The 25,379-nt window shown below is 43.6% G+C and overlaps 1 protein-coding gene across 1 annotated transcript in view; it reads right to left on the reverse strand.

The window, feature by feature from the left end:
* LOC146835035 (cytochrome P450 4B1-like) overlaps positions 1-25,379 on the reverse strand; it is a 134,498-nt gene that overhangs the window by 61,493 nt on the left and 47,626 nt on the right. Inside the window, exons 3-8 of the mRNA XM_085602695.1 lie at positions 24,466-24,510; positions 24,172-24,299; positions 17,247-17,371; positions 15,196-15,347; positions 14,999-15,105; positions 10,424-10,614 (exon numbers count right to left, since the gene is read on the reverse strand). Of these exons, the coding sequence (XP_085458821.1) occupies positions 10,424-10,614; positions 14,999-15,105; positions 15,196-15,347; positions 17,247-17,371; positions 24,172-24,299; positions 24,466-24,510 (748 nt within the window). The remainder of the gene's footprint in view (positions 1-10,423; positions 10,615-14,998; positions 15,106-15,195; positions 15,348-17,246; positions 17,372-24,171; positions 24,300-24,465; positions 24,511-25,379) is intronic.

Consider the following 25,379-nt stretch of genomic DNA (forward strand, 5'->3'; position numbering starts at 1 on the left):
GGCCCTGAAGCAGTCTCTTTCACATTGGAACTACATTCGAGAATGCTGCACACACCCCAACCAATGAGTAGAGCACAGAATACATGTATTCTGACTGGGACTGGTGAGAATATTTTGAGACCCTGTCACAATGTTCAGGGCAATTCCATTTTTTACATCATTCGAAGCACATTCACCGCCCCCCAAACACTTTGGTACTTCACCAGTTTACTTTTGTTCCAGACATTACCATCTAACAGTTTAACTGCATACCTTCCAACTTTCACTACCGTCAACACATTTGAAGAACTAGAAAATCATTTCATAGAGATCTTACCCAGTCTCTCTCAGACATCATGACCTGCTCTAAAATCCAGTTAACTATGAACAACATCCTCTAGTCGACATTTCATCATTTCCTTGGCCATACAGAACAGGCTCAACATTGTTCCCGATTACGTACATCAGATTCTCAAATGGGGATGTCTCCCCATTCTCCTATGGTGTAGTGCGGTATGCTCACAGCATGTCCTCAAAACTTTTCCTCTAATTCTCACCAGCACTCAAATCTAATTGTACACCTTCCCAGAATACCTTGTTCCGCCTCTCTAACACTACACTACCATTAGAGAATAAACTGGTATGCGCAAAGGCCTGATCCAATGTGGTTTAACAAAGACTTGCATTTCATTTGACACTAACTCAACACCATTGTGAGTGGTCAGATCACTCTAAAAGGCCCTCTCTTCTGAATAATTCTCTGATCCCTTTGTAGTTTTCACTGCAGTTCTGGCTGCTGAGAGTAATGATCAACCAATACTAGAGCATATTTAGAGGAGGCACCCAAAACACCAAGGGGACCAGAAATATCTACAGGCAACATTTTCCAAGGCCCCCCCCCTGGTAACTCTCCTATTTTACATGAATACTTGTTTGTCTGTGACTTATTGCTCCATGCACATGGTATGCAAAACCTTAACTTTTCCAGCTGCTGACTCCAGAGCGGGGGGCACACAGTTTGATCCCCCGGTGCCCACTGTTTGATTTCCCCGGTGCCAGCGGCAGCTATGCTCAGCATCATGTGACTTTTCAATCACTTAATCTCCCCAATGGCCCCCAGCACCTGGATACCCTTAGGGGTGAGAAGTTTGCCCTTTACAAATGTGGAATTATTATAATTATGAGCAAAGAGCCTCTTCCCTTTCATTTTCAGCACCCATGTCTCACTTCGAGGCAGTTCTTAATCATAGGCTCATGACCACTCCGTTAACATCCAAACCATGGGAACATATCCTCTTTTATGACGTAAGGGTTCGGGTTTCACCCCCTTTGTATTTATCCTCCTTTGATGCCCTTTATCATACCGTGTTCGCTTTATATTCATTCAGAAATGATTGTCGCAGCCCTTGTGATGTGGCTCAAACCTTTTTGTTGCGGATAATTTGGCCAGGCAACTTTTGCACTTAATTAAGGACTTTCCACTCCCATTCCTAATTCGGCCTGTTTTTTTTTTCAGTAAATGCTTTTGTAATCAGTAAATTCACTTTTCTACATCCTCTAACTCAATTCAGAAATCTATAAGGATACTTGAAAGACAATGCAACTGCACTGGTGTTCTTTGCACATTAATAGTAACTGAGCAATAAAGGAGAGTTACAGTCTCACGCAAATATGAAGATAGGTCTCAAGAATGTCTGGATGGGATGCATCAATCCCTGTGCTCCTGTATTTAAGTCCCTCCATGCACAGAAACTAAACAGTTTTTAACTTTAAATAAGGACAAACTACTTCCACCCATTTAGGCTTATGTTATAATTTGCTCAGTTTTTTGTGCGATAATGATTGCAAATGAAATAACCCAACCTTACAATGTACTAAATACATTGTGTGCAAAAATATCATCTATTACACGTTTTTCTCCTAATATGGAGTATAACATGGATTTAGTGCTTGCCACACCAATCTCCACATGTCCAGATATTTACCAAACATTTACACCACCTCCCCAGGTTTAACCAGACGAAATTTATCCAGAGGTGCAATTTGTATTCAATCAATCAGGATTTATATAGCGCGGCTAATCTCCTGATAAGATATCCCTTCACTTGAAAGCCCTGAAAGGCTCATTTAAACAGACAGGTCTTGAGGGCACATCGGAATTCCTCAAATGAGGTGATGGTCCGGAGCGGCATGGGGACGCTGCTCCAGGTCTTTGATCCGATGTAGGAGAAGGAGCGTTTTCCACTTCTGCTTCAGTAGATGCGAGGAGTTTGGGCAAGTGATAGGGAGGTGGAGCGTAATCTTCGATGGTTGGTGGAAGTTCAGGAGGTGGTTAATGCAGGCGGGTCCTTGGCTGTTTAGAGCCTTGTGTGTGTGTGGGTCAGCAGCTTGAATTGGCAGGTTTTCTGTATCGGGAGCCAGTGGAGTTGCTTGAGGTGGGGTGTGATGTGGGTTAGTCAGGGAAGTCAAGGACGAGTCTGGTTGGAGCATTCTGTACGATTTGAAGACTCCATAGGAGGTGTGCAGCGATTCCTACATAGAGAGCGTTTCCACAGTCCAGTTGGCAGGTGATGAGTGCTTGTGTCATGGGCATCTCGTAGGCAAGGGTAGACACTTGAAGATCTTATGTAGTAAGCGCAGAGTGAGGAACCATGCGGAGGAGACTGTGTTGATCTGTGATTTCATGGTGAGTTGGTTATCTATGATGATTCCAAGGTTTCTGGTGTGGTTGGTGGGTGTGGGTCCCAGGTCTGAGGGACAACAGGCGTCACTCCACGGGTAACTGTTGTTACCAAAGATCAGTACTACCATGTTGTCCTGGTTCAGCTTCAGGTAGCTGATCTTCACGTAGTCAGCGACGCTGGTCATGCACCTGTGGAAATTGGTCCTGGTGCTGGTAAGGTCATTGGTGAGGAAGAGGATGAGTTGAGCGTCATCTGCTTAGGATATTATGTTGAGGCTGACGATGTTGGCCAGTGAGGTCATATATGCGTTGAAGAGCGTGGGGCTTAAGGATGAACCCTATGGGACACCACAGACGATATCCTTGGGTTTGGAGAAGAAGGCTGGTAGGCGGATCCTCTGAGTTCTTCCAGTGAGGAAGGGGATTATCCATAAGAGTGCATCCCCTTGGATGCAGATGTGGTGGAGACTCTCAATCAACAGGTGCTGTGATACTGTGTTGAAGGCATCCAAGATTTGAGGAGGATGAGAGCTCCTGTTTCTCCTCAGTCGAGGAAGGTCTGGATGTCACCAGTAGCTGCAATCAGGTCCGTCTCAGTGCTGTGACTGCTGGGGAAGCAAGATTGGGGGGCATCAAGTAGCTGGTTGTGCTCCAGGTGTTGCCTGTTGATGGTCTTTTCCAGGACCTAGGCTGGGAATAGGAGCAAGGAGATTGGCTAGTAGTTTATAAGTACGCTGAGGTGAGCTGAGGATTTTTATAGTTGTGTTCTGACTTCAGCATGTTTCCAGGCATCGGGAAATGTTGCCATGGTGATTGAGGTGTTCAGAAGGGTGGTGAGTTCCTGGTCAATCTTTTGGTTTCCAAGGTTGAAAATGTGGTCTGGGCATGGATCCGTGGGAGCTCCAAAGTGGATGGATTTCATGATGGAGGTGGTGTCCTGGGTGGAGAGGTGGTTCCAGGTGGTCAGTCTGTGGTTCAAGTCGGTTACGGTGGGGGCGTGTCTGTCAAAGAAGCCTATGGGTGTAGTCTCGGGTTAAAAATGTCTGTATATGGTTGCAATCTTGTTGTGGAAGAAGTGGGAAAGGTTATTGCACAGCTCTTGTCAGGATGTGATGTTGTTTTCACTGGCAGCTGTGTTGGAGAACTCCTTACCGGTGTTGAAAAAGTCCTTGCTGTTGTTGGTGCTGGGTTTGATGCGAGAGTCCAGGGCTGTCTTCTTTGCTACCCTGCATGGTCGGTGGTAGAGGTTGAGGGAGGTTTTGAAGGCTGCTCTGTCAGCGGCATCCAGGTGTTGGTGTTGTGAGTTCTTGTATCTACCAGCTGGCCATTTTGGAGGATCTTCTCAGCTTGTTGCTCTTGATGGGTGCGATGCTGTAGGCGCAGTCGGTGATCCAGGCATTGAAGTTCTTAATTCCCTGTTCCAAGTTGGTGGTGGCAGCTGGGTTGGAGGTGTTGAGGGCGTCCGTCCAGCTGTTCTCTGAAGTTTTGCTCCAGCTGCAGTTGGGAGCGCTGGCCATGTTGGGGCTGGTGGTGCAGGGGCTGAATATATTTAAGTGGATAATGGAGTGATCGGTCCATGTGAGTTGTGAGATGTGGCTGTATTTGACGCAGTTGCTGGAGGTGAAAATGGGGTACAGTGTATGTCTTGTGGTGTGCATGGGGTCACAGACAATCTGGATCAGTCTGAGGCTACTGATACCAAGCAGGCGGGTGGTGTTGTTGTGGTTGGGGTCATTGATGTGAACGTTGAGGTTGCAGAGGAAGATGTAGTCCCTGCGGTCCAGGGCTAATTGCACAATGAAGTCTGAAATTATGTTGGAGAAGCTAGAGCACGGGCCATGGGGTCGGTATGCGAGGGTGTCTCTGATGTGGTCTTGTTGTCCGTGTGGAACATGAAGGTGAGGTGTTTCATAGGTGGTGGTATTTTCTGTTGGTAGTGGTGCACTGTACGGTCTCTTTGTGTATCATTGCTATTCTTTCTTCCGGCTTGTTCGTGAGGTGCTGCTTGGTGATTTTGTATCCGTTGTAGTTTGCTTTGGGGATGTCAGCGGCAGATGCCAAGTTGAGCCCAGTCTCTGTGAGAAATGTGGTGGAGATGAGGTCCCATAACTCAGTGGAGTGCTTGCACATAGAGCGTGTGTTGAGGATTAGGCAGTGGAGTCAGTGGTTTGATTCTGGTGTGGTGTGTCGAGGGGTCGGTGTGGTGCTTTGTGGCAAGACGGTGGTCGTGCTGGTGCAAGAGAAGGTGCATCTGGCACAGGAGAACGTTTCTACTATAGAGGAGGCCTGGGCAGTGACTCTGCTACATTTGCTTAGTTTGCTGCACTGCGCTTTGCGGAACAGAGTTATTTTCCTTGCTCGCCAAAATTAAGTTTGCGTGCATGAGCGTGGAAAATTCAACACAAGAGCACTTCCCAGCGAGATTTCTCAACACGCGAAGTTGCGGATGGTCACTACCGCTTGCGAGAAACCTTCCGTTTGCGTTGAGGAAGCTGCCCCTTGAGGCGAACTTCTACTCGAGCAGCAGAAGGAAGCAGCACCCTCTTGCACAGCGCATGGTTCCATTCCCCCTGATTTTACAGTGCAGGGCAAACACCCAGGGCTAAAAATCAGCATGAATGGCACAATGTAATGCCCTCTTCCGCTTGCGGAACTCCACATAGCGTGGCGGGATTTTTGGGGCACTTCGCAGGGTTCCGCCACCTTTGTCCAGGACTACTGGAGAGTCATAGAGTTATTACACCTAGCATTTAACAGGTTCAGTAAAGACCTCAAAGCTCATAATTCTGACGTGAGCAGTAACAGGATGTATTTCAACTATTTAAAGTTCTTGATCACTTGTAATGAGGGCTTCATTATTTGGCACTCTTTCATAGAAAGTAAGTTTCTCAAATTTCTCATTTTCTCTGTATCTCTATTTTTAATTGTCAGACCATGTCTATGTACCTCCTTAGGTGAAAGACATTTTTTTATCATGCATAGCCCCTGCTTTTTGGAACCCACACAACTCAAGCATTTTTTTGATTGTTACCAATACATAGATGCAGCCTTGTTTGAGCCACTTTGAAGCAACTCTGATTGAACTGGTGGCAACTGATTTATGCTTTACTCATATTCAAAGTTAATTTACAAAGGACCTTTGGGAGACCTTTGGGAGACTTTGTGAATGTGTGTTTTCATATTTTTATCCAGAGTCCTTCATTTTGGGATTAAGAATGATTTTCTCTTTCCCATAGTTGGTAAAATAAACGTTCTAAGAAATATTGACTCAGATACACAATTGTTTTCCCAATCTGTGTATGCTCAAATTGGGAAAACATGCAGGTGGGGGGTGCTATGTGCCCTGTCTGCACTGGATACCGTTGTCTGTCAACGTTCATGCAGGGGATGGAAGCTACCACACAGGATTTCGATTCTACCCCTATCTTAGAGGTAACAATTAAATCATTTCTGTGATGCTCCTTTTCTCTGAATTTGCCTTTTAAGCAGCACTGGTTGTGGGTTGGATAACATCACTATGCCCATGTCCCTACCCCCGCATAGCTCATGAGAGCTAACAAGTACTAAAGTGGCTAAGCCATTCCCACTGCATTATCATTCAGCACTGAGCTGCAGAAAGGAGTGAATAATTTTTGCTGTCAGAATGAACCTTCTCCAGCATGCAAGTTCTGTTTGTGAACGAATACCTAGAGACAGGGGCAGAAATCAGAGAGTTGGCAAAAGGCAAATTCTGCCTGAGCAACTGGAACCTTGCTGCAGGATTGATTGGCAATGGCTAAATCATGAACATTGTAAACACATGGCAGAACCAATTGACAGTCAGTTCCTAAGGACTACTGTTCGTTGCGTCCGGGAACCTATGCAATCCTGCTTCTGTTAAAGTGCTCAAAAGCAGTTAGTCACATGTTTGGTTGTCTGACAAAATATTGCTGATTTATCCATATTTCACACAACATACTGCAGCAAGACAATTTGCTGCACTATGTAAAAGGGAAAAGTAGGAATGAGCCATATTTACCAAAATTGAACGCATTATATAGTGGGGAGCTGCAGCGCTATTTTTAAATTCGTTCTTTGGTTTTATTTTAAATGCTCTCTGTAAATTCTGGTTTTAACTGTTCCCGTCACTTTGCCTATCCCTGTTCTACCTACCTGTAGGGGCTCTCTTTCTCCCGCTACGGTCCACAGCCGCAATCAGCCGTTTGTTGTGAAGGGCGGCTACTTTTCTGATCATTGTCACTTGCCTGGTGATGTATTTCCGGGGGCAGAGTGGGCGGCACGGTTCACACTGCCGATATTTAGGATGAACAGACCACAGATGCCCAGCGGACGCACGCAGCGGGCGCGCCAAAGGCAAGCCCGTCTGCGCCCATCCGCCCCTGGACGTCACCAGACGCCAGTTATGCTGCCGGTTTTAGAAATAATATGATTTCCTATTCTCGTGACAAACTGCTAGCCATAAGGGAACACCTGTGGCTTTCCCCCCTGCAACCTTCTTGAAGGTCCGCTCTGTTGTGGGAACTGTGGTTTTAACTCATGGGCGACCATCCTATCCCCCCCCAACCCCCAATTCATCTTTATGGCTTGGGACAGGACATTAAATTGCTCAGTCTTAACTGCCAATCGTTAGTTAAGCACCACCTTGATATGTATGATTTGCTACACGATGAATCCCCTGACGTTCTCTTTTTGACGGAGACATGGCTATCAGTAGACACGGTGGCAGAGCCAGGTTTGGCGCTTCCCCCGGGCTATAGTATTATCACCCTCAATCAAGAGGCATGAGGTGGGGGTGTTGCAGTTGTTTTTAAATCCTGCTATACCTGTGCCCTTGTCAAAGAAACCATAGCGGGATGCAAGTGTGGACGTTTTGGGATCTCCTTCAACTCCAATTATACCATGTCTGGCATAATGGTATACCGTCCCCCAGGTCCTTCGAAGGAATGCAGGGCTGCGCTGGTTGACATACTTGGTTCTCTGGTCGTGAGGCACATCAACTTCACTGTCATTGGTCACTTAAATCTGCATCTTGACAACCCCCATGACTCAGAAGCAGCCAACTTCTCAGCTGATCTAGTGGACTGTCAGCTGCTCCAACTAGTCCAAGGTCCCACCCACTCTGCGGTCCACCTACTTAATCCAGTTTTTTCCAACCTTTCATGTCTCTTTGTCTCTAACCCCATTCCGTTATGCTGGTCTGACCATTATTTGATCCCCATGATGCTTTCTGGGTTCGCGCCCTTTCGAAAGCTGCCACAGAAACTCTCGCTCCGACACCCCTGGCATAAACTAAATGTTGATCATCTTAGTTCCATCCTCTCCTCGAATGTGCCTAGCTGGCCGGAAGATCCAGATGCTGCCAGTGAAGCACTATCTGATTGGCTACTGAACCCTCTGGATGAATTGATTCCTACTAAACAAGCTAAGTGTCGTACTACTAAATCCAATCTATGGTACAATGATAATCTTGCCAATATGCGTAAAGCTTGGAAGTGGAAGGTGCGGGCGTGGAGGCGAGACTTCGATCCTATCTTGAAGGGATGCTATCAGTCAGCCATTAAGAAATATCATAGGGCTGTTCAGAAAGCAGAGGCAGCATAGTTTGCTGATGAGATCAGAAACAGCAATAACCCGTCCAAGAGGATTTTTTCCAGTCTTAAAAATCTCAAAAGTGATGGGGCACCCGTTGCGTCCTCCATCAAGTCAGAAGAACAATACGAGGATCTCGCCACCTTCTTTATAAATAAGGTGGCTAACATCTACACGACCTTCCCTCAGGTCCCTATGGGCTCTAGTCCACCCCCCTCTGCGCATATTCTGGCCGCCTTCCCGCCAATTACTGAGGATGCACTACGTGTACTATGCAGGAAGGTTAAATCTGGCTCCCCTGCTGACCCCATGAAGCCTGACCATCTTATGAGACTGCTACCTGTGCTTCTTACATCTTTGGGCCAGGTTATTAACATGTCCTTGTCTATGGCTACAGTTCCCAGGGCATGGAAGCAGGCCAGGGTAATGCCTTTATTAAAGAAACCCACCCTCGACCCAGCTAAACCAGGAGAACTTTCGCCCCATCTCCCTGCTGCCTTGGGCCTCTAAGATCTCCGAAGCCTATATTAATTCCATCTTGTCAGGCTTTCTGGAGGAGAATAATATACTTGACTCCTCCCATTGCAGCTTCCGCCTGAGCCTTAGCACGGAGTCTGCCCTCCTAGCTGTGACTAAACATCCGAGGGCAGCACTGGATGAGGGATGCACCTCGGCACTGATCCTATTGGATCTCAGTGCCGCATTTGATATGGTCTCCCACCAGATCTTGTTCCGGAGGTTGAAGGAGGCTGGTATCATGGGCCTCGCTCTGGACTGGTTCATCTCCTTCCTTTCGGATAGGTCCTTCCAGGTGTCGGCCACCTCTTTCACCTCCAGGGTCCATTCCATCAAAATGGGAGTGCTGCAGGGCTCAGCGTTAAGTCCAATGCTTTTCAACCTGTATGTTCAGCCTTTAGCTGCGGTAGCCAAGAGCAGAGGGCTGACTACTGTATCATATGCTGATGATACACAATTGGTAGTCACCCTCTCCGATGACTGTCTGAATGATGCTGTTAAGTTTCGGAGCGGTCTTGCTGACGTTGCCGGGTGGACGACTGCCAACTGTCTTCAGCTTAATGCCAGCAAGTCTGAGGTCTTGCTGGTAGGGAAAGATCTTGAGCTATGGAGCGAACAGTGGTGGCCCGCCACCTTTGGCTGTGCACCCACCACCAAACAGGTGGTGAAAAATCTTGGTGTTTGAGTCGATTCGGCTCTTAGTTTCCAAACTCAAACTAAGAAGGTGGCAGCAACATGCTTTGGCATTCTTCGTGGGCTCAAACCTTCACTGGGCTTTTTTGACCCTTCCATCCAACAGATGATCGTCCAGGCATCTATGCTGTCGAGAATAGATTATACCAGCTCACTTTACTTGGGGGCCAACAAGATGGAGATTTTGAGACTGCAAAGAGTCCAAAATTTAGCCGCCAGAACTCTTCTCGGCATGCCTAGATGCTGCTCCACTTCCAGTGCCATTCACCAGCTACATTGGCTACCGGTGGCGAGACGTGTGAAGTTCAAGTCCCTTACTTTGCTTTTAGGATCCTGAATTCCCCTTCCCCTGGCATTCTAGCGGGCCTGCTTTCCTCCTACACTCCCACTCGCCATCTTCGTGCGGTTGGCCAACACTTGGTGGTTGTTCCCCGGGTAAGGAGGGCTCGTGCCGGGGGTGCTCCTTCCGCTCACTGGCAGCTAATCTTTGGAATGCCCTTCCTGTACATATCCGGAGTATGGATAATTATCTGACATTTTTTAAAGCACTGAAGACACATCTTTTTTCTTCACTTTAGGCCCTTTTTCTGCAGTCTACGCCCTTTCTGTCGGCCGCTGTGGCTTGTAACAGCCCATTGGTCTGTTTTTCTTTTGTCATATTGGGTTACCTTTCCTGTCAGCTGCCTTTATTGCTATCAGCGCCAGGACGCCCCTTTGCTGGGGCAGCTGCACGCTTTACAAGAAGAAATCCTAACATGACATCCTAACATAACATTCCTGTTCTCTATCTGTGATGCCGCACAATCTGCTGCCTAGTGCCAATGCAGGCACCCTTGCACCCATAATTTAGATACAGCCCAAATCTTTTCTATCACTAGATTACTGCACTGTTAGTAACACTGATGTTCCCCAAAAAATTAAGATATCTATCTTCATTAAACAGGCAACACATTCAAATCTCACCATTTCACTGTGTCCTGGTCTCCTATGATATCTTTAAGCTCTTGTCTGCATTTCTCTTGGTGTTCCGGGTACTTGGCCATACAGTATAAGATCCAGGAGATGCCACTCGATGTCGTATCATGGCCTTCAAACATGAAGGTATCCACCTCGGCACGCAGATCTTCGTCCGATAACAATTCTCCATTTTCATCCTAGGAATTCACAGTCTCTTGGTTACAAATATATTAGACATATTAGAGTGCAACTCTATCAGGTTTAAGCTACAGGAGTCAGCTCTGAAAGAATGTGATATAGGTGTATGAGAGTGGTGTGAATGTGTGTTGTATGCTTTATAAGACCTCTGGTTGCAGGGGTTAGAAAGAGAACCCCTGCCGGTTAGTGTCTGGCTGACTTATGGCAGTGTACTAGCAGGTCTGCCTAGCAAGTCTGTTTGGGGTATGGAAAATGGTTTGCTTCATCATTACTAGAGATGGCCAGCTACAGTCAGCCTGGGTGTGTCAGAAAGTAGATGGATTTATTTTGGCTGATTAGGTAGTTTTGCCGAGTGATTGAGGCAACTTCCGGACTAAGAAAGTGTGTTCAATTGGGGTTCAGGAGTTGTAGAGTTTAGTTCTCCCCCCTGCAGCCCTGATGCACCCACCCCAACACTTTCCTAAGTAAAGAAGGCTCCATGGGCTACTGGTGGCAAGTTCTCACCACTTAATCATGTTAGGAGGGAGAAGGTTTTGCCAAAGGAGTTGTTTTTTTTCTGCTACGCATCGGTGGATACAGGACAAATAAGGCAAAAACTAAAGGCCATTCACAATATATTCCCCATGCCAAACATAGTACAGTTGCAGTTTTGAGAAGTGCAGATCATAAGTCTGAGTAGATTTGTTCAGCACACAGAAGGGCTTGCGCACTGTGAGGGACGCATGGCATAGTGCTATGCTATCTATCCATCAAGAATACACAATAGGCAGTCATGCATACGGCTTTACATAAAAGTTAACATTTTGGAGCTGGGTTCAGAAGCCAAACTCCAAAATGGTGATGCAAAGCACACAAGGGGCACCTACAATACCTCTGGGCTGTCCGTTTATGCTCCCATGAACAGGTTGAAAGATGGTGTAGAGGCCTGCAGGGGTGCATAACTACTGCACTTCCATTTCTGAATAAGGTGATACACAATCAGTATGAAAGAATATGCCTCCAGTGTCGATCCTTGCATTTTCCAAGAAGAAACAGACACATGGGTAATAGTTTTGCAGGCAAGATGGCTGCCAAATCCAAGGCAGAAGCCGATCTCGTTTAGGATAAGGTGGAGAGAAGACCAATGGAGCTTTGACTCCACACATACTACTGATGTCATATTGCCAGCACTGTTCTTTCAGACCAGCAGTTAGAAACCCTAGTGAGAGAGAAGAAATGATGTGTCAAGGAAGACTAAAAGATGCAGCCACCTTCAACGTGCAAAATGGAGTCAAGTTCAAAGATCTTGGTTGGAATAGGGAGTAACTTTTTATCGCCTTCACAGATGTGTGATTGACAGTACATAGAGGTTTAACCAAAAACGTCATCCTGAAAGGCCCAACAGATGATGGATTCTTTGTCCAGTGTGAATGGTATGAGGAAGAAAGACAGGAGATGAAAAGACCCCTGGTGGCAGATATATCTGCTAACTTCCCTATAGCAGTTCCTGTTGTGAGATATATCAGGGCCAATTGAGACTTTCCTTTATGTGGAGGGTTCCATGGTGGACTAGTGATATAATTCTTTGATGGTGGATCACCACTGCATTGTAATATCCTCGACAGCAGACATAACACTTAATCATGTTTGAAGAAGAGGCCTGTTTTGTCCCAAACATTATTGTACCCGGCTGCGTTTATAATGCTTTTGTTCGCCAATAAAATAAAGTCCCTGTTTGGAACATTCTGGAGAAAACCACCTTATAAGTACCATACATTGACTTCTGAGAGATCACAATGTTAAGGAAGAGCATATCAAGGTCACTAGAATATGATTCACCAAGACTTTGCTGCAACTCCTCTTGTATTATTCTCAAATTTCATGAGTATGCCGTGAGTTGTCCCGACTAAATCCTTGAATTCAGGAATAAGGCAGGAGTACTATAAGTGTAAGTCACAGCTACTCACAGTACACTCTTTGTGATTCGAGCCCACTGGCCCTTATGTTCTGAGCTATTAGGCCTATTCTGTGATATTGAGCTAAGCATGTTATTATAGGTTATTTCTTTAGTTCAATGCACATGTCTGATACCAAATGATTTGTTTTATAGATCACATTGTATCATATGTCTTCCAGCTTAATGCATATGCCATATACGCCATGACACTTCATATACATCATTCATGTCATTCATATCATAAAGGAATTGGTGTACACAATGTTAGATATGTAACAAATAGTCTGTCATATGTGGTAAAATGATATACACATTGCAAATCAAATCGCGTCTAAGTGCTAATATACATGGTTGGCTAGAAGTGGCCTTAGAAAAGATCGATCTACATCCCAGACACAAAGAGTATGCACACCATGAAGAAAGTAAGGGGACAGAACATTCCAGATTTAAGGGATATTTTCTGATCATGGTGATGGCCAATATCCGTTGAAACAAAGCTGCATGTAGTATTGTAGGGATGTAGACATTTAAGTATGAATGGGTTTATACAAGGATGTGTATAAACCTCTAGACATTATGAATGTACGGAAATATACAGATAATGGGAGGATACATGGTCTAGTGGTTACGTTCCTGTACTTGACACAAGGAGATATGAATACTAATATGGTCTTCCACAGTCGGCCAATAATTGTGAGGTTTGGGGTATAATGTCATCAACATGTGCCTTTAACTGTAAATATGTGCAGTGTACTATTCGAATGTCATTTTCCTTCCCATTCATCACCAATCACCTTCACTTCCTCTTTATGTAATCGGTCTGTTGTTGATGATCTTCTAAAGTGACACCATGTTACTATATACAGTTTCTTCTACAAATCCAGGATTCATGAATTAAAATAAATAGAGAGGCAACAATATATATTGTGATGAATGATCTATTAGTAGGTTAGGAGATATCGAATGGCAAACATGGTGTCTGAAACGAATGACAGTGACTAGATAGCGTTTTGCTTTGTATAATGTGCTACAGAGATGTTCATATTCAACAACTCTTTCCTAAAGGTAGCTAAGCAAGTATGGATATGAACATATACATTTAGGGTGCCTGCAGAGACAGATATATATATATATATGTATCATCTCATATGGGATCAATACATGTCATACAGGATTGTATTTATTTACTGTGACTAAGATTAAATAAGGTGACTCTACTTAGGACCATTCTAGGGGCATTTATGCAGATATATGAATCATATGATTGAGAATCAATAACATAAGAATTAAGCCTAGAAATAATTGTGGTTTTAAATTCATATTTATTTCATTATTTATATATTTACATATTTATATATGTTTAATGAATAATTTAGGAATGTCACGTAATTTAGAAGTATGAAATATTCGACGAAAGTATGTTTTTATTGGTCTTAAAATGATTTAAGTCTCGGAATAAGGGTGTATACACACAAATTCTGATTGTATTTTTTAAATGGAACATCTATGCTAAACAATGTCGGCCTACATTATAAATCAGCATACCTGTTTGTAGCGAAGAAACTTTGATATGAATACTGGTAACAGTCTTTCTTCCATGTTGGTTAGGGTTACAATATATACAAATGAAAAAAACATTTAAATTGTCTCAAGGCAAGCCAATTCCGCATGTGATCAAGGCAGTTTTACTGGCTGAAACGCGTCATGACTAAGATGAGAGAAAAATAAAAGTCTCATCACATAAGCAAGAGGAGTTTGAGCATTCTTTCTCTTCGTCTCAGAGGTTAAGGGGTGCAGCACAGTTGGATTTGATATAGATATATATATATATATATATATATATATATACACACACACATACACAGGCACCCTACATGTGCGTGTATATATATATATATATATATATATATATATATATATATATATATAAACAAGAAATGCGCCAAAACCTGGTTCCTGGACTGAAGTGCTTTATTTCAATTGGCGCAGGTAATCACGTGACAGAGGCACTTGACGCGTTTCAGCATTTGCCTGTATCAAAGGTGTGTCCTCTTTAATTGCAGTGTCCCATTTTTTACTTGATCACACGCCCCTTCGTTGGCCACACTCAAACTCCAAAGATGCAATTCATGAGACAGCATACTCTTGGTGTGATCATCGTGATGTTTGGCATTTACTGTCTCAAAGTCTTGATGTAACCAGGTAAGTATGGCACAACAGTGGAGAGAGACTGGTGCACTTCCATTAGCACGTTATTGCCACACAAACTTGAATCAACGCTGGGTCCAGGGACTGCTGAACAAGGCATCAGCCTCGCTCCGCTCCCTTTCTCACCCCTCCTCACAATAAGCCTAAGGAATGCCGGCGATAGATAGCTATGCAGATTTATGTACTTTGATATGAAACAGAAAAGATGGAGATAAAAATAGGCATCCATGGTGACTTACTTTGGCACACAGCAGAATATCCAGAAAATCTAGATGCCTCTTCAGCTGCACCTTCTCAAGCTCCTTCTCATCCTCAAGCAACGCTTTTCGATTCTTGATCACTGCATCTGTAAAGGGAATTGACATGCTTAGCATTCCTCGGGTCATTCAATCATCAAAGGTCCAATGAAAGGAAGAAGAGGGCTTGTTTTGAATACCTGTGTGTTGGTGCGCGACCCTGCAGGCTCTGCGGAAGTGAGCCCCGTGGCGACTGAGATTGAAGATTAGGTTGCTATGGTATGGAAAATACCGTATTCTGTAATCCACCAGATAGGACAGGTCAAAGATGGCTTGGATGTAAGGGCTCTCACTGAAACATAAAAAATATAAACAAAGGTGTAAAGTCTGCCATGTGACTTGATAGCACAGTTTGCAACGTGAAATGATGATAGGGATCAGGTGTCAAAAGTAGGGGTGTGATGAGTATTTTTGCGTACGCGTCGTCTCCCCGAGTTTCCAATTATTGACTACCTTGTAGTATGAGGAGTCTGCTGCATTTCCTAACCTACACCCTTATATTATTTTCTCTTTCAAGTGTTAGTTGGCACTGCAAGCATTATTTTGTTGTAAATTAGTGCAGACCTCGCTTACCTTGTGTCAGTACTCTGAAACTATGTTGCATTTGTAACTTGCAAGCATTTCCTATGCACGGGCTTAGATTCGATTTTCCACCAGTGACACAAAATACAGTTTCGTACAAAATGCCAGCAAATGTCCTCATTCTCACACGGAAACCAAACCCGAGTATACATGCATTTGAAAAATGTACTTTTCATAGCTTTTGTGACAAATATGAAAGGTTTGAGGGAAGAGAATCACAGCTTTGCACAAAAGTACGTTTTGTTGCAATCTTTTGTGAATTGGTACGTGTTCGTTGAGCTGGAATTGCCCTGCAATAAATAAATGGTTTGCACTCTCATTCAAAAGTTATTTGCATGAAATTATAATAGACGTTTAATATTGAAATATTAGACCCTACCTTGCCTGCATTGTAACTGGGTTACCTGAAAAGCAATAGGAAGCAGGGTGCAGGGTCTACTCACACCATAAATACTAAGAGGCTTATTAAGAGTTTGGTGAGTAGGGTACTCTGCCACAAACGTTGTTAATTACCATATACACCAAGTTTTCTCACCCGCCCCCCCACTCGATTCAGAGTTGGGGGAACCGCATGTTTCTGCCAGCAGAGCCTCTACTGGCTCCGCTCCTGGAAGCCTTTGGCCTATGGCGCTACTGACGTTGACTGTCAGTCAGTGGACGTCAGATCATCCGCTTTAATGAGGGCTAATGTGCAGATGACATTTTCCCCTGTTTTGGGCCACTAGGAAATCGTAATAATACACCCCCCCCCCCCCCCCCACTTGCTGGCCAGCACTTAAGGGACAAAGGGCCAGATATATCAAAGGGTTTTACCCATACTGTGTCTATGGGAAAATGTGTTTGTATATATGGCCCATACATTCTTGACAACAAACTGTTGCTTTTTGAAAACGTTTGCAGTGAAGGCGCAGTGAATGTGGCACCTGCACAGCTCTGCTTCAGTCATTTCAGAGAAGCCAACTTGGTGGTCACTCCTCTTAAGCCGTAGAGCTCTCCACCGGCCTGACAAAGAACTCCAAACATGGCGGGCAGCAGAGCAAATTCCTCAACTGAGTGTACCCCACCAAACTCAAAATAAGCCCCTAGAAGTCTCAAGAAATCGAACCTTAAATACCCTATATACATTTTCAGATGAACAAAATCAAGGAATATATTAATTTACAATTTGCACAGAAAGAATGATCATCATTAGATTTGCTGCAGTCAAGAGCCAGAAACTATACTTCCAGTATAAAGCAGAAGAGAAAATTCATTCTCTCAAATTGGGAGAATAAGAGTAAAGATACAGGGCCAGATTCACAAAGTTTGTGCCGTAAATGTAACTTACTCTTGTAGAACTTCTGGCTTACTACTAGGTACCAGGAGTCAGTCAAAAGTACTGCTGGATTACTCATGGAGTCCAAAGGTACTACAAGAGTAGGCCACAGCAAATTCTTTGTGAATCACGGTGTACATTTAACACAATAACTAGAGCAGATAGCTCTCTGTAATTGCCACCACCATGTCCATTACAGTTCAACATGTGTTTATTTATTTGCCAAGGTCACACAGTGACTCTACATACAAGTCAACATGCAAATTATTCAGTTTAACTTATGTACCCACTCACCTCTCTACCTGGCAGTTGCTATGGTAACTGAAGGCGCATTTCAAGATGGTATCGAGAGTCATCAAGCTGACATGTTCAAAAAGTTCAATAGACTTATTTTTGGTGATGAGTTGTTCCCACTTATCCTAATGAAACACAGAGAGATATTCTGAATCATGGTGTGTAGATTGTGACTGAACATTTTCTACTCCTTACAATCAACCTTTTACCTCCATTGCATGCATCCCAGCTACAGTCTACATAAGCTGACTTTAAACTACGAGCAGAAGACTGATTTTGATATTTTTGTTTACCAGGATTAAGCAGCGAAAAGTGTACATTTGTGGAAGTGTGTTAAAGGCATACACAAAGGTGTGTGGCACATTTTGAATGGATGATCAAGTATGTGTTGAATGAGCTTGTATTATGATAGTAGAACAACAACAGGTACCTCCAGGTCTACAGACAAGAGGCCCACAGTGGACGGGGGCCCTGCTAGGGGCCCGCGTCCCCTTCTCACAGCCTTTCCGTGGCTTTTGGGACCACCATGGAAAGGCTGTCAGAAAGGGACATCGAAATCCCTACAGCAGTGCCTGTGAAGGCACTGCCTTTATTGTAGGGATTACGATACGACTAATGCCCCAAAAGGTCCTTGAGTATGCCAGAAGCATCCGTCGGTCCCACCGACATCATAATCAGGGCAGACTGGATTCAAGCTAGCCTGGCTGATTAGGGTTGTTACCCCGAAACTGCTTCCAGGATCCTTGCTTCCGGTCCAGGGAAGACCTGGCTAAGCGATCCGGGCTGGTCTATTCCCATGAGGCACAGGTTCAAGACTGATTTGCATATAGCTGGGTCTGAAATGGGGTGGTAAAGTAAGCTAAAGGACAATGATAGATTCAACCCAGATCTGTGACTGGGGGTGAGTGTCTGAAAAGATTCAGTGCTCCGTCCATCATCTCCTTGTATTTGCAATGAAAAGAGGTGACCTGCAACAGCAATCCCTGACAGAGGCTCGGGAGTGTTGTGTTCTGAGTTGCCAAATCACTGGACACTCTAGAATGGTTGGGTGGGCAGGTGAGGCACTAGAAGCTAGTCAGATTGGGGCCCATAGGTACTGATGGGGTATGGTGGCTCAGTCACAACATGCTGAAGTTCTATGGTCTCACACATAGTTCTGTTCCGGAGCAGAATCCCTGCAACAAAATCTTGCATCACTTGACACATATGTGCGATCTCTCACTCTCGAATGGTGCATAACTGGAATACTTCAAGATAATATTGGTTGAACCACACTCCCTCAAGTAGCTCATCTGGCCTTCTTTTAAATAATTCTTGAGTGGCCTCTATAATGCTCACTCTCTTTCTCGACATACAGAATCCTCCTAAAATAAGGTTATACACCCATCTCGATTCTATTCTCTCCCATATTTCCAAGTTAGTCAGCCCCACTCGCTACAAGCATCTCTCATCCATTCGAATGCTCCTTAAATTTGATGCCGCTTTCAACGCAGTGAGTCACACAAATGCTCACTACTCTACTTGCTGTGCTGCTGCTTTACACTGGTCTCCTCAAATCTTGATAATCACTCTGGCTCTGTCACTTGGGCTCTGTTGTGACCCTTCTATCATACTGTCTCTACACCATCACATTTTGGGCCCATCATCCCTTCCCCTACAGATTTTATACTGAGGTCACAGAAATCGAGGTCTGTATCTCCTTTCTGCCACTCCCCTCATAACTCCATATCTAGGTCTACAACTCCTTACTAAATCTATGACTGTCCAATTGCCATCCACCACTGGAAGGCTAAGCATTCATTTATGCTCAATTCCTCTCAATCTGAAATATTTAAATTCGGTCTTCATCAGTCCCTGTTATCCATTCTCTTCCTATTTCATTACAGCTTGATATCCTTAAGTCTTCAACCGCTACCAGATACCCTTAAGTTCCCTTAATCGCAAAAATACAACTTGAATCATTTGTATGTTAATGAAGCAGATCCCATTTGCTTAACATCAGGCATATCTGCCAAACTTTCTTCTTAAAACTACAAAATCATACAGTGATATATGTATATGCTGATTAGAAACTAATCGGAATTGTGTGAGACCTACCAGTGAGCCTTCTGCAGTACTCTTTCTCTTACCTCAGCAAAACTACAACTTCCACCATAGGCAGCACCTGCAGTCCACCACAAAAAGATCAAATCTTCAATCATTGCCACCAGTCAGGATGACAACTCGCCGATAGGGCAAAATAAATACTCCTTATTCCACATTTCAGTGCTGTAAATGGCTTACACCACGTCCCGGCTTCCTGCATCCCCCACTCTCAGATGCGGCAATCTGCTAACCATCATTTCTGGTCACTCATAACCCTATCGACTCCACCTGCTGCATGCCCATTGCGGTAATGCTCCGCATGATAAGGATAGGTAAAATTGTTATTTCCTTGCACAATACGATTAATGATTCTTTTTTAAACATTATGCAAAATACATTTAACCGGTTGGCAGAGTTACTCTGAATAAACATTCCATTTTTGGGTTTGTGAACCCTTTCATAAACCAAACTGAGAAAATATCTTGAAGCTTTCTTCTTGGTCTGGTCAAAAGGCAGCTTCAAATGCCTTGGTGGCCTCTCTTTAAAAACAAAATCATATTATAAATATATAGACATTCAGGTGTTTCAGCCAGCCCTCTCCATCAATTGGACTACTTAAGTGTCGTTAACATTTTGCTTCAGCCGCCCCGGCATTCAGCACTGTGGAATGGACCTCCCCCTACATCCATTGGCTGCCCTTCACTGCGAGTCATGATCTTTTGCCTGATCACACGGGCACAGCTGCTCTTCAGTCACTGACTGATATGCATGGGCTGTTGTGCCATTCCTTTCATTTTTTTATGTTTGGCCAGTCGTTTTCCATAAGCACATACAACTAAATTACATAAAAAGTGCAAACTTGCCACAGCCAGACGTGTTGGCCAGTCCTTGTTTAATTTTCTGAACACAGTTGGACTAAACCAATCCCGGAAGCTAAGCTTGGGCACAGCCTGGTGCTCTTTGATGTAACTCCATCATTCAGTTTTTGCTACGTTGTTTATGTGGGTTTTTCTTCTGAAACTCCCATTGACAAAAAATGCATGACACTTTCCAGGATCAGCCTAACTTTTATATATACTTTTTACGGTGACGTGCAGATTAATCAAATTAGCCAAACCTAAAGGTGAAACAACAATCCTTAGATTTAAAGTGCAACATAGTCTCTAATGTGCAGCCCCTATATTTCCACACAGCTATAGGTGTAATAGAGGCACATGAAGTTCATTAGTGTTTTTTTCTGCATTGCTTTATCCCTTATTGACCTGGACATTGCACTATGAATTCAAACCGGGTGCCTTTGTATACAGGGAGCTGCAGCACTGTTCTGAATGGATGTACTTTGATGGCATTGCCCATTGGATCTATTGTTGGATATTGTTGTTGTGGTGAAAAAGGTGATAGCACCAAGAGGTGGCCGAGCCATCTGCCTCTCTCAGAAACCATGTTCTGTACTAATGTCAAGTTATTGCCCCAGAGACTGACTTTATTCTATTGAGCTTTCTGAATACAGGGCTAGGTGCACCCCCCCACTAAATCACAGGCTCGATATTGGAAGTTGCTTCAAAGCAGTACACATCTGCAGCACACATGCAACGAGGAACTTGCCTTAAACAATAGTTTTGTACAGGAAGGGACCTCTTGGGGCAAGGGTGCCTACATTGGCACATGGCAGCTGAAAGTGTGCTAGTGCAGGGAGAAAGAAAAACTGACCCATGTACTTGTAGATATGCTGCAGTTCTGCTATATCCAGTTCCCGCAGCACAGAAACTTTGCTTGCTGCCCTGCGTTACGTCAACTGTTTATAAATATGGGTCATTGTCCAGTTTATCTTATATCTGGAGTACTTTTCAAACTTTTAAAGTAACATTATTATTGCAGGCATTGTTTCCACTGGGTTAGCAACGTATAATCATACATCATCAGCATACGGTGAAAATCTGTCTTCCATCTCTGACACTCCTGTTTGAAGCTAGTTGTCTGCTCTGAATCCCTAATCCATCATGCCACGGGTTTCAGGCATAGGGCGAAGAGTAGTGGGGAAAGAAACAGCCCTGCCCGGTGTTCCTCACCAGTTCTATTGTGGCCTAGGTTGCGCTGTTGACCCTAAGCGTAGTTGTTGGCTTTTTGTAAAGTAGAGCTATCCATTTACAGAAGATCTGGTCAACTTGCCAGAAGTCCTCCAAGCGACCAGAAATCACGCTAGTGGACACCAAATATTGCTCGCGCTCACCAGCTAGCATTCTGAAGCCTCAACTTATTCCTGTTGTCACTGTGTTGCTTGAACAGGAAAAGAATTCCGCTACAAGGCGACTGGCGGATTTTGGAGGGAACTCTGTGTTACAAGAGTAACACAGAGTTGCCAAAATTCTCCAATTCTTTTCAAGGAATTAATATTCTGCCCCGGCCTACATATTAGATATATTCTTCCCAAGTGGTGTGACAAATTGCTGGGTGCAAGTATTGATGCTGGGGTTTGGGTAACTCATTTTGGTGCCTAATATTGCACTGACTTGCCTCAAATACTCCCAGAGGTAGCGGTGAAATTGCCAATCAATATTAATTTTTCATTGGATGAGATCTGGGAAGCCATTATGAAGTCTCGACCTAATAAGGCTCCAGGTACAGAGGGGGCCCCTATGGACAGAATTATGGGCCACATTATTGTGCAACCGTTTCAATGCCTTTACCATTTCTGGCCTCCCCAACGCGTGGCAGGCTGCCACTTTCGTGCCTATCTTCAAAAAGGGTGATTTACAGTCGCCGAGTTGTTATCGCCCAATCTCCCCGTTCCCCATTCCGCTCAAGGAATAAAAATTCTGCCCAGGCCTACATGTCAGATATGTTCATCCCAAATTGTGCCACTAATTGTTTTTAAAAATCTGCTGGGAGACTGTTTATTGCAGGTACTTTCCCAGATTTCTGTCTAGTTGTTTACATTATTTTCTTCAGTACCGTTGTTTATTGCTATAAATATTGTGAGGTCATAAGCATTGCATTTGGATCCTGCTTAACTCCCTAATGTCTGCAAACACAGGCATTAACAATGCTGTGTGTGTGTGTGAGCGCATAAAAGCCAGACCTACTGCCTTTGCCAATGTTCATTTTAAATAAATGATAAAATATTCTCAAGGGCCTGGCAGAGGCTAAGTGCTCCTAGGCACACTCTATTTTGGTATTTTCATTTTACAGTTCCAAAATGGCTATCAGCAAATTAAAAAAAACGAGGCCAGAAAAGCATCACGATGCACGTGTCATGATACATGTGCATACATATGAAAACATGGCACCCACATGGGATTAAACTATTCCTAAATGCGCGCCATGTGACTGCATGCATCATGAACAGTAAGCCCTGGACTGTTGTAGTGATCTAATGAAGGGTTGCATCTATATGTTAAAAATACCAAATTCAAATTTAAGAGTGCTAAAAATCCATTAATATAAAAAAGCATTGGCAAAGCCAATACATCGGCATTCGACGGTTATAATTAAGTTCTATTCACTTTGCCAATGCTTATTTAAGTTGCGAGTCAGTATAGGGCTCTGAGAATGTGTGTGATGTATTATCTGCATGAAACATCCCTAATAAATTTGGCTGCAGCATTTTGAAGGAGCTGAAGATAGTGTCATTGTTATAAATGTGCTGCCAGAGCGACAGGATTCCCCTCATTTCAAATATGGCTGTGTAAGTGCATTCACAGCCATGATGTGCCTTTAAGGGGCAATGAAAAAGAGCACCTGTTTCAGGGTCTTCAGATGCTGCAAGCATGTGCTCACTACTTTGAAGACCTGCAAACCAGAGGAACCAGTGGACTGAAGATATTGGCCAAGACTGTGTACATAGTCACCAGGGCTCAGGGAAATGATTCAGCCCCACTCCTAGAAGGTAGCACCGCCTAGGGTGGGGAACAGCTCTGTCTCAGTGAAATTAGGTTTGAGAAAAATATTTAGAAACCCAGAGATGAATAAATGTTCTCTATATTCAGCACATGGATAGCCTCTCAGGAATTAAGGCGTTCTACAAATCTGCAGAACATAACATTAAATTGCCAACACTGAGATGAAGAAGGGGCATGACTACCGCTTTTAAAATCGATTGAAAACATTTGAAGCAGTTGAAACAAACATAGCATAACATGCTTGCATCAGTCTAATTATAGTCCAATTATCAGGATGGAAAGATCAGTAGCGCCAAAGGCTGCCTGGAGGTGTAATAAAGGTTCGGGCGCCGCCATCCTCATCGGCGTAGGTCATCTGCAATTGAAAGAACCACCTGCTCTCTACAGAGGCCCATTCTAAATCTTGGGCCCGGTTATCAGATGCGTTAAATAACTCAAGCTTTGTTACATTTTGGCAGGTTAAACCTGCCAAAAATTGACAAGAAAAACCATATGGTATTTACAGTATCATGAGGATTTTGGTGTGTTAAACACCCAAATCCACAGCTTATCCCCCAACAACTGGTAATAGGTGGTACTTACTGCACTTAATAAATAAAGTACCCTGTGACTTTGATATTCATCATGTGCGTTAAATACCACCAATGCTCAGGGTCCCTGCTAGGAAATTGCCAAGCAAGGTATGTTTGTCTGCAATATCGTGACGTTGAGCTATGTTCTCTAAAGGAACTATCACATATTCTACTAAAACGTAGACCACATGATCGTAAGGGTCGATTCAGAACATACACAACCAATAAATCAATAATTTGGATCTCCGGAATCTAGGTGGATACTCTGCAGACATCAAACTTTCAACAGTTGTGCAAGGTAGAGGACAGTGAATAATCTGCCTTCTAAAGTATGCTATAAATACTGATTTGAGATGTGACCCATCATACCAGCATCAATTTGGTACAATCTGATGTCAGCTCCACGTATGGCTTCAAGACATCATAATGGAATCCTGGAGTCAGCAGCCGGCGATGTTTGAACCATTCTTGCCCATCAAGGAGCAATAGACCATTTCCTGTGGGAAAGCAAGGCCAGTACATGTGAGTGAGGTTAAATCGACTATTTTAGATTTTTAAAATGTTTAAAACAATATATATATTTTTTTTTAACTTTGTGATTAGGTTGTTTTTGCAATTAATGCCACTCTATCAAATAAATGGTCATAATTATGATTTACATACCGATCCATGGAGTAATAAAACGAATGAACATGTCAACCTTTGGGTCTAAACATATGGAAGAAAAAAAAGCATTAGAGTTTCAGCGCAGTTTGTTCATTTGCTGAATATTTTACATATTCTAAAATGAACCAAAATTACAAAACACATGTCTCTTGCATCTTTCAAATGCCTTTGCATCAGTATTGCTTTACTACATCCTGTACACCCTTGGCCTTCCAATAATGACAGTAGGGTGCTAACTGTGTAACAAAGTTTAGAGTGGAAAGTATTCAACAAGTAAGTTACTTACTTGTGTGAATCATATTGTAAATTGCAAAGTAAACTTTAATATCGTCTTAGTGACTGTGTTGGGATTGGTGCAGTTTACACCCGAGGTAACAGTGTAGATGTTGAAGTGGCCAATGGCAGATCAAATTATGCCAAGATTATGAATACGGATTTTTGCTGACAGTATGTTGAAAGATTAGAGTTTTAGTACACGCGTAAATAAGCACTTACTGTGATCAACAAGATCCACAGTATTTATGACGAGGAATATTGAAGAATGCACAAACAAAAAAGCATTGGCATAGCCAATAGGTCTCGCCTTTTGGCCCTATAAGTGTTTAGCTACGCAGCACATTTTCCTGGGACAAATACAGTACGACGTACGTGACGGTATGAAAAAATATATATAAATGCAACCACCTAAGTTCATCCACATCACCTCTATGAAGTACAATCCATCTGATTCCCAGTTCCCTCTTTGGCACTAATATCAGCAATCCAAAATGCACATGACTAGTCCTGGGCATGTACACAAACCATTAAAGTTATTCTTTGCCCAAAACTCTATTTTCCCATAATAGTAAAATAGTGGCATGGTTGAAGGAAAAAAAACGATAATGAACTGCAACGTTTGTGGCTTATTGTGA

This window comes from Triturus cristatus, chromosome 4_2 (genome assembly GCF_964204655.1).
Source record: "Triturus cristatus chromosome 4_2, aTriCri1.1, whole genome shotgun sequence".
In the NCBI taxonomy this organism is placed as follows: Eukaryota; Metazoa; Chordata; class Amphibia; order Caudata; family Salamandridae; genus Triturus; species Triturus cristatus.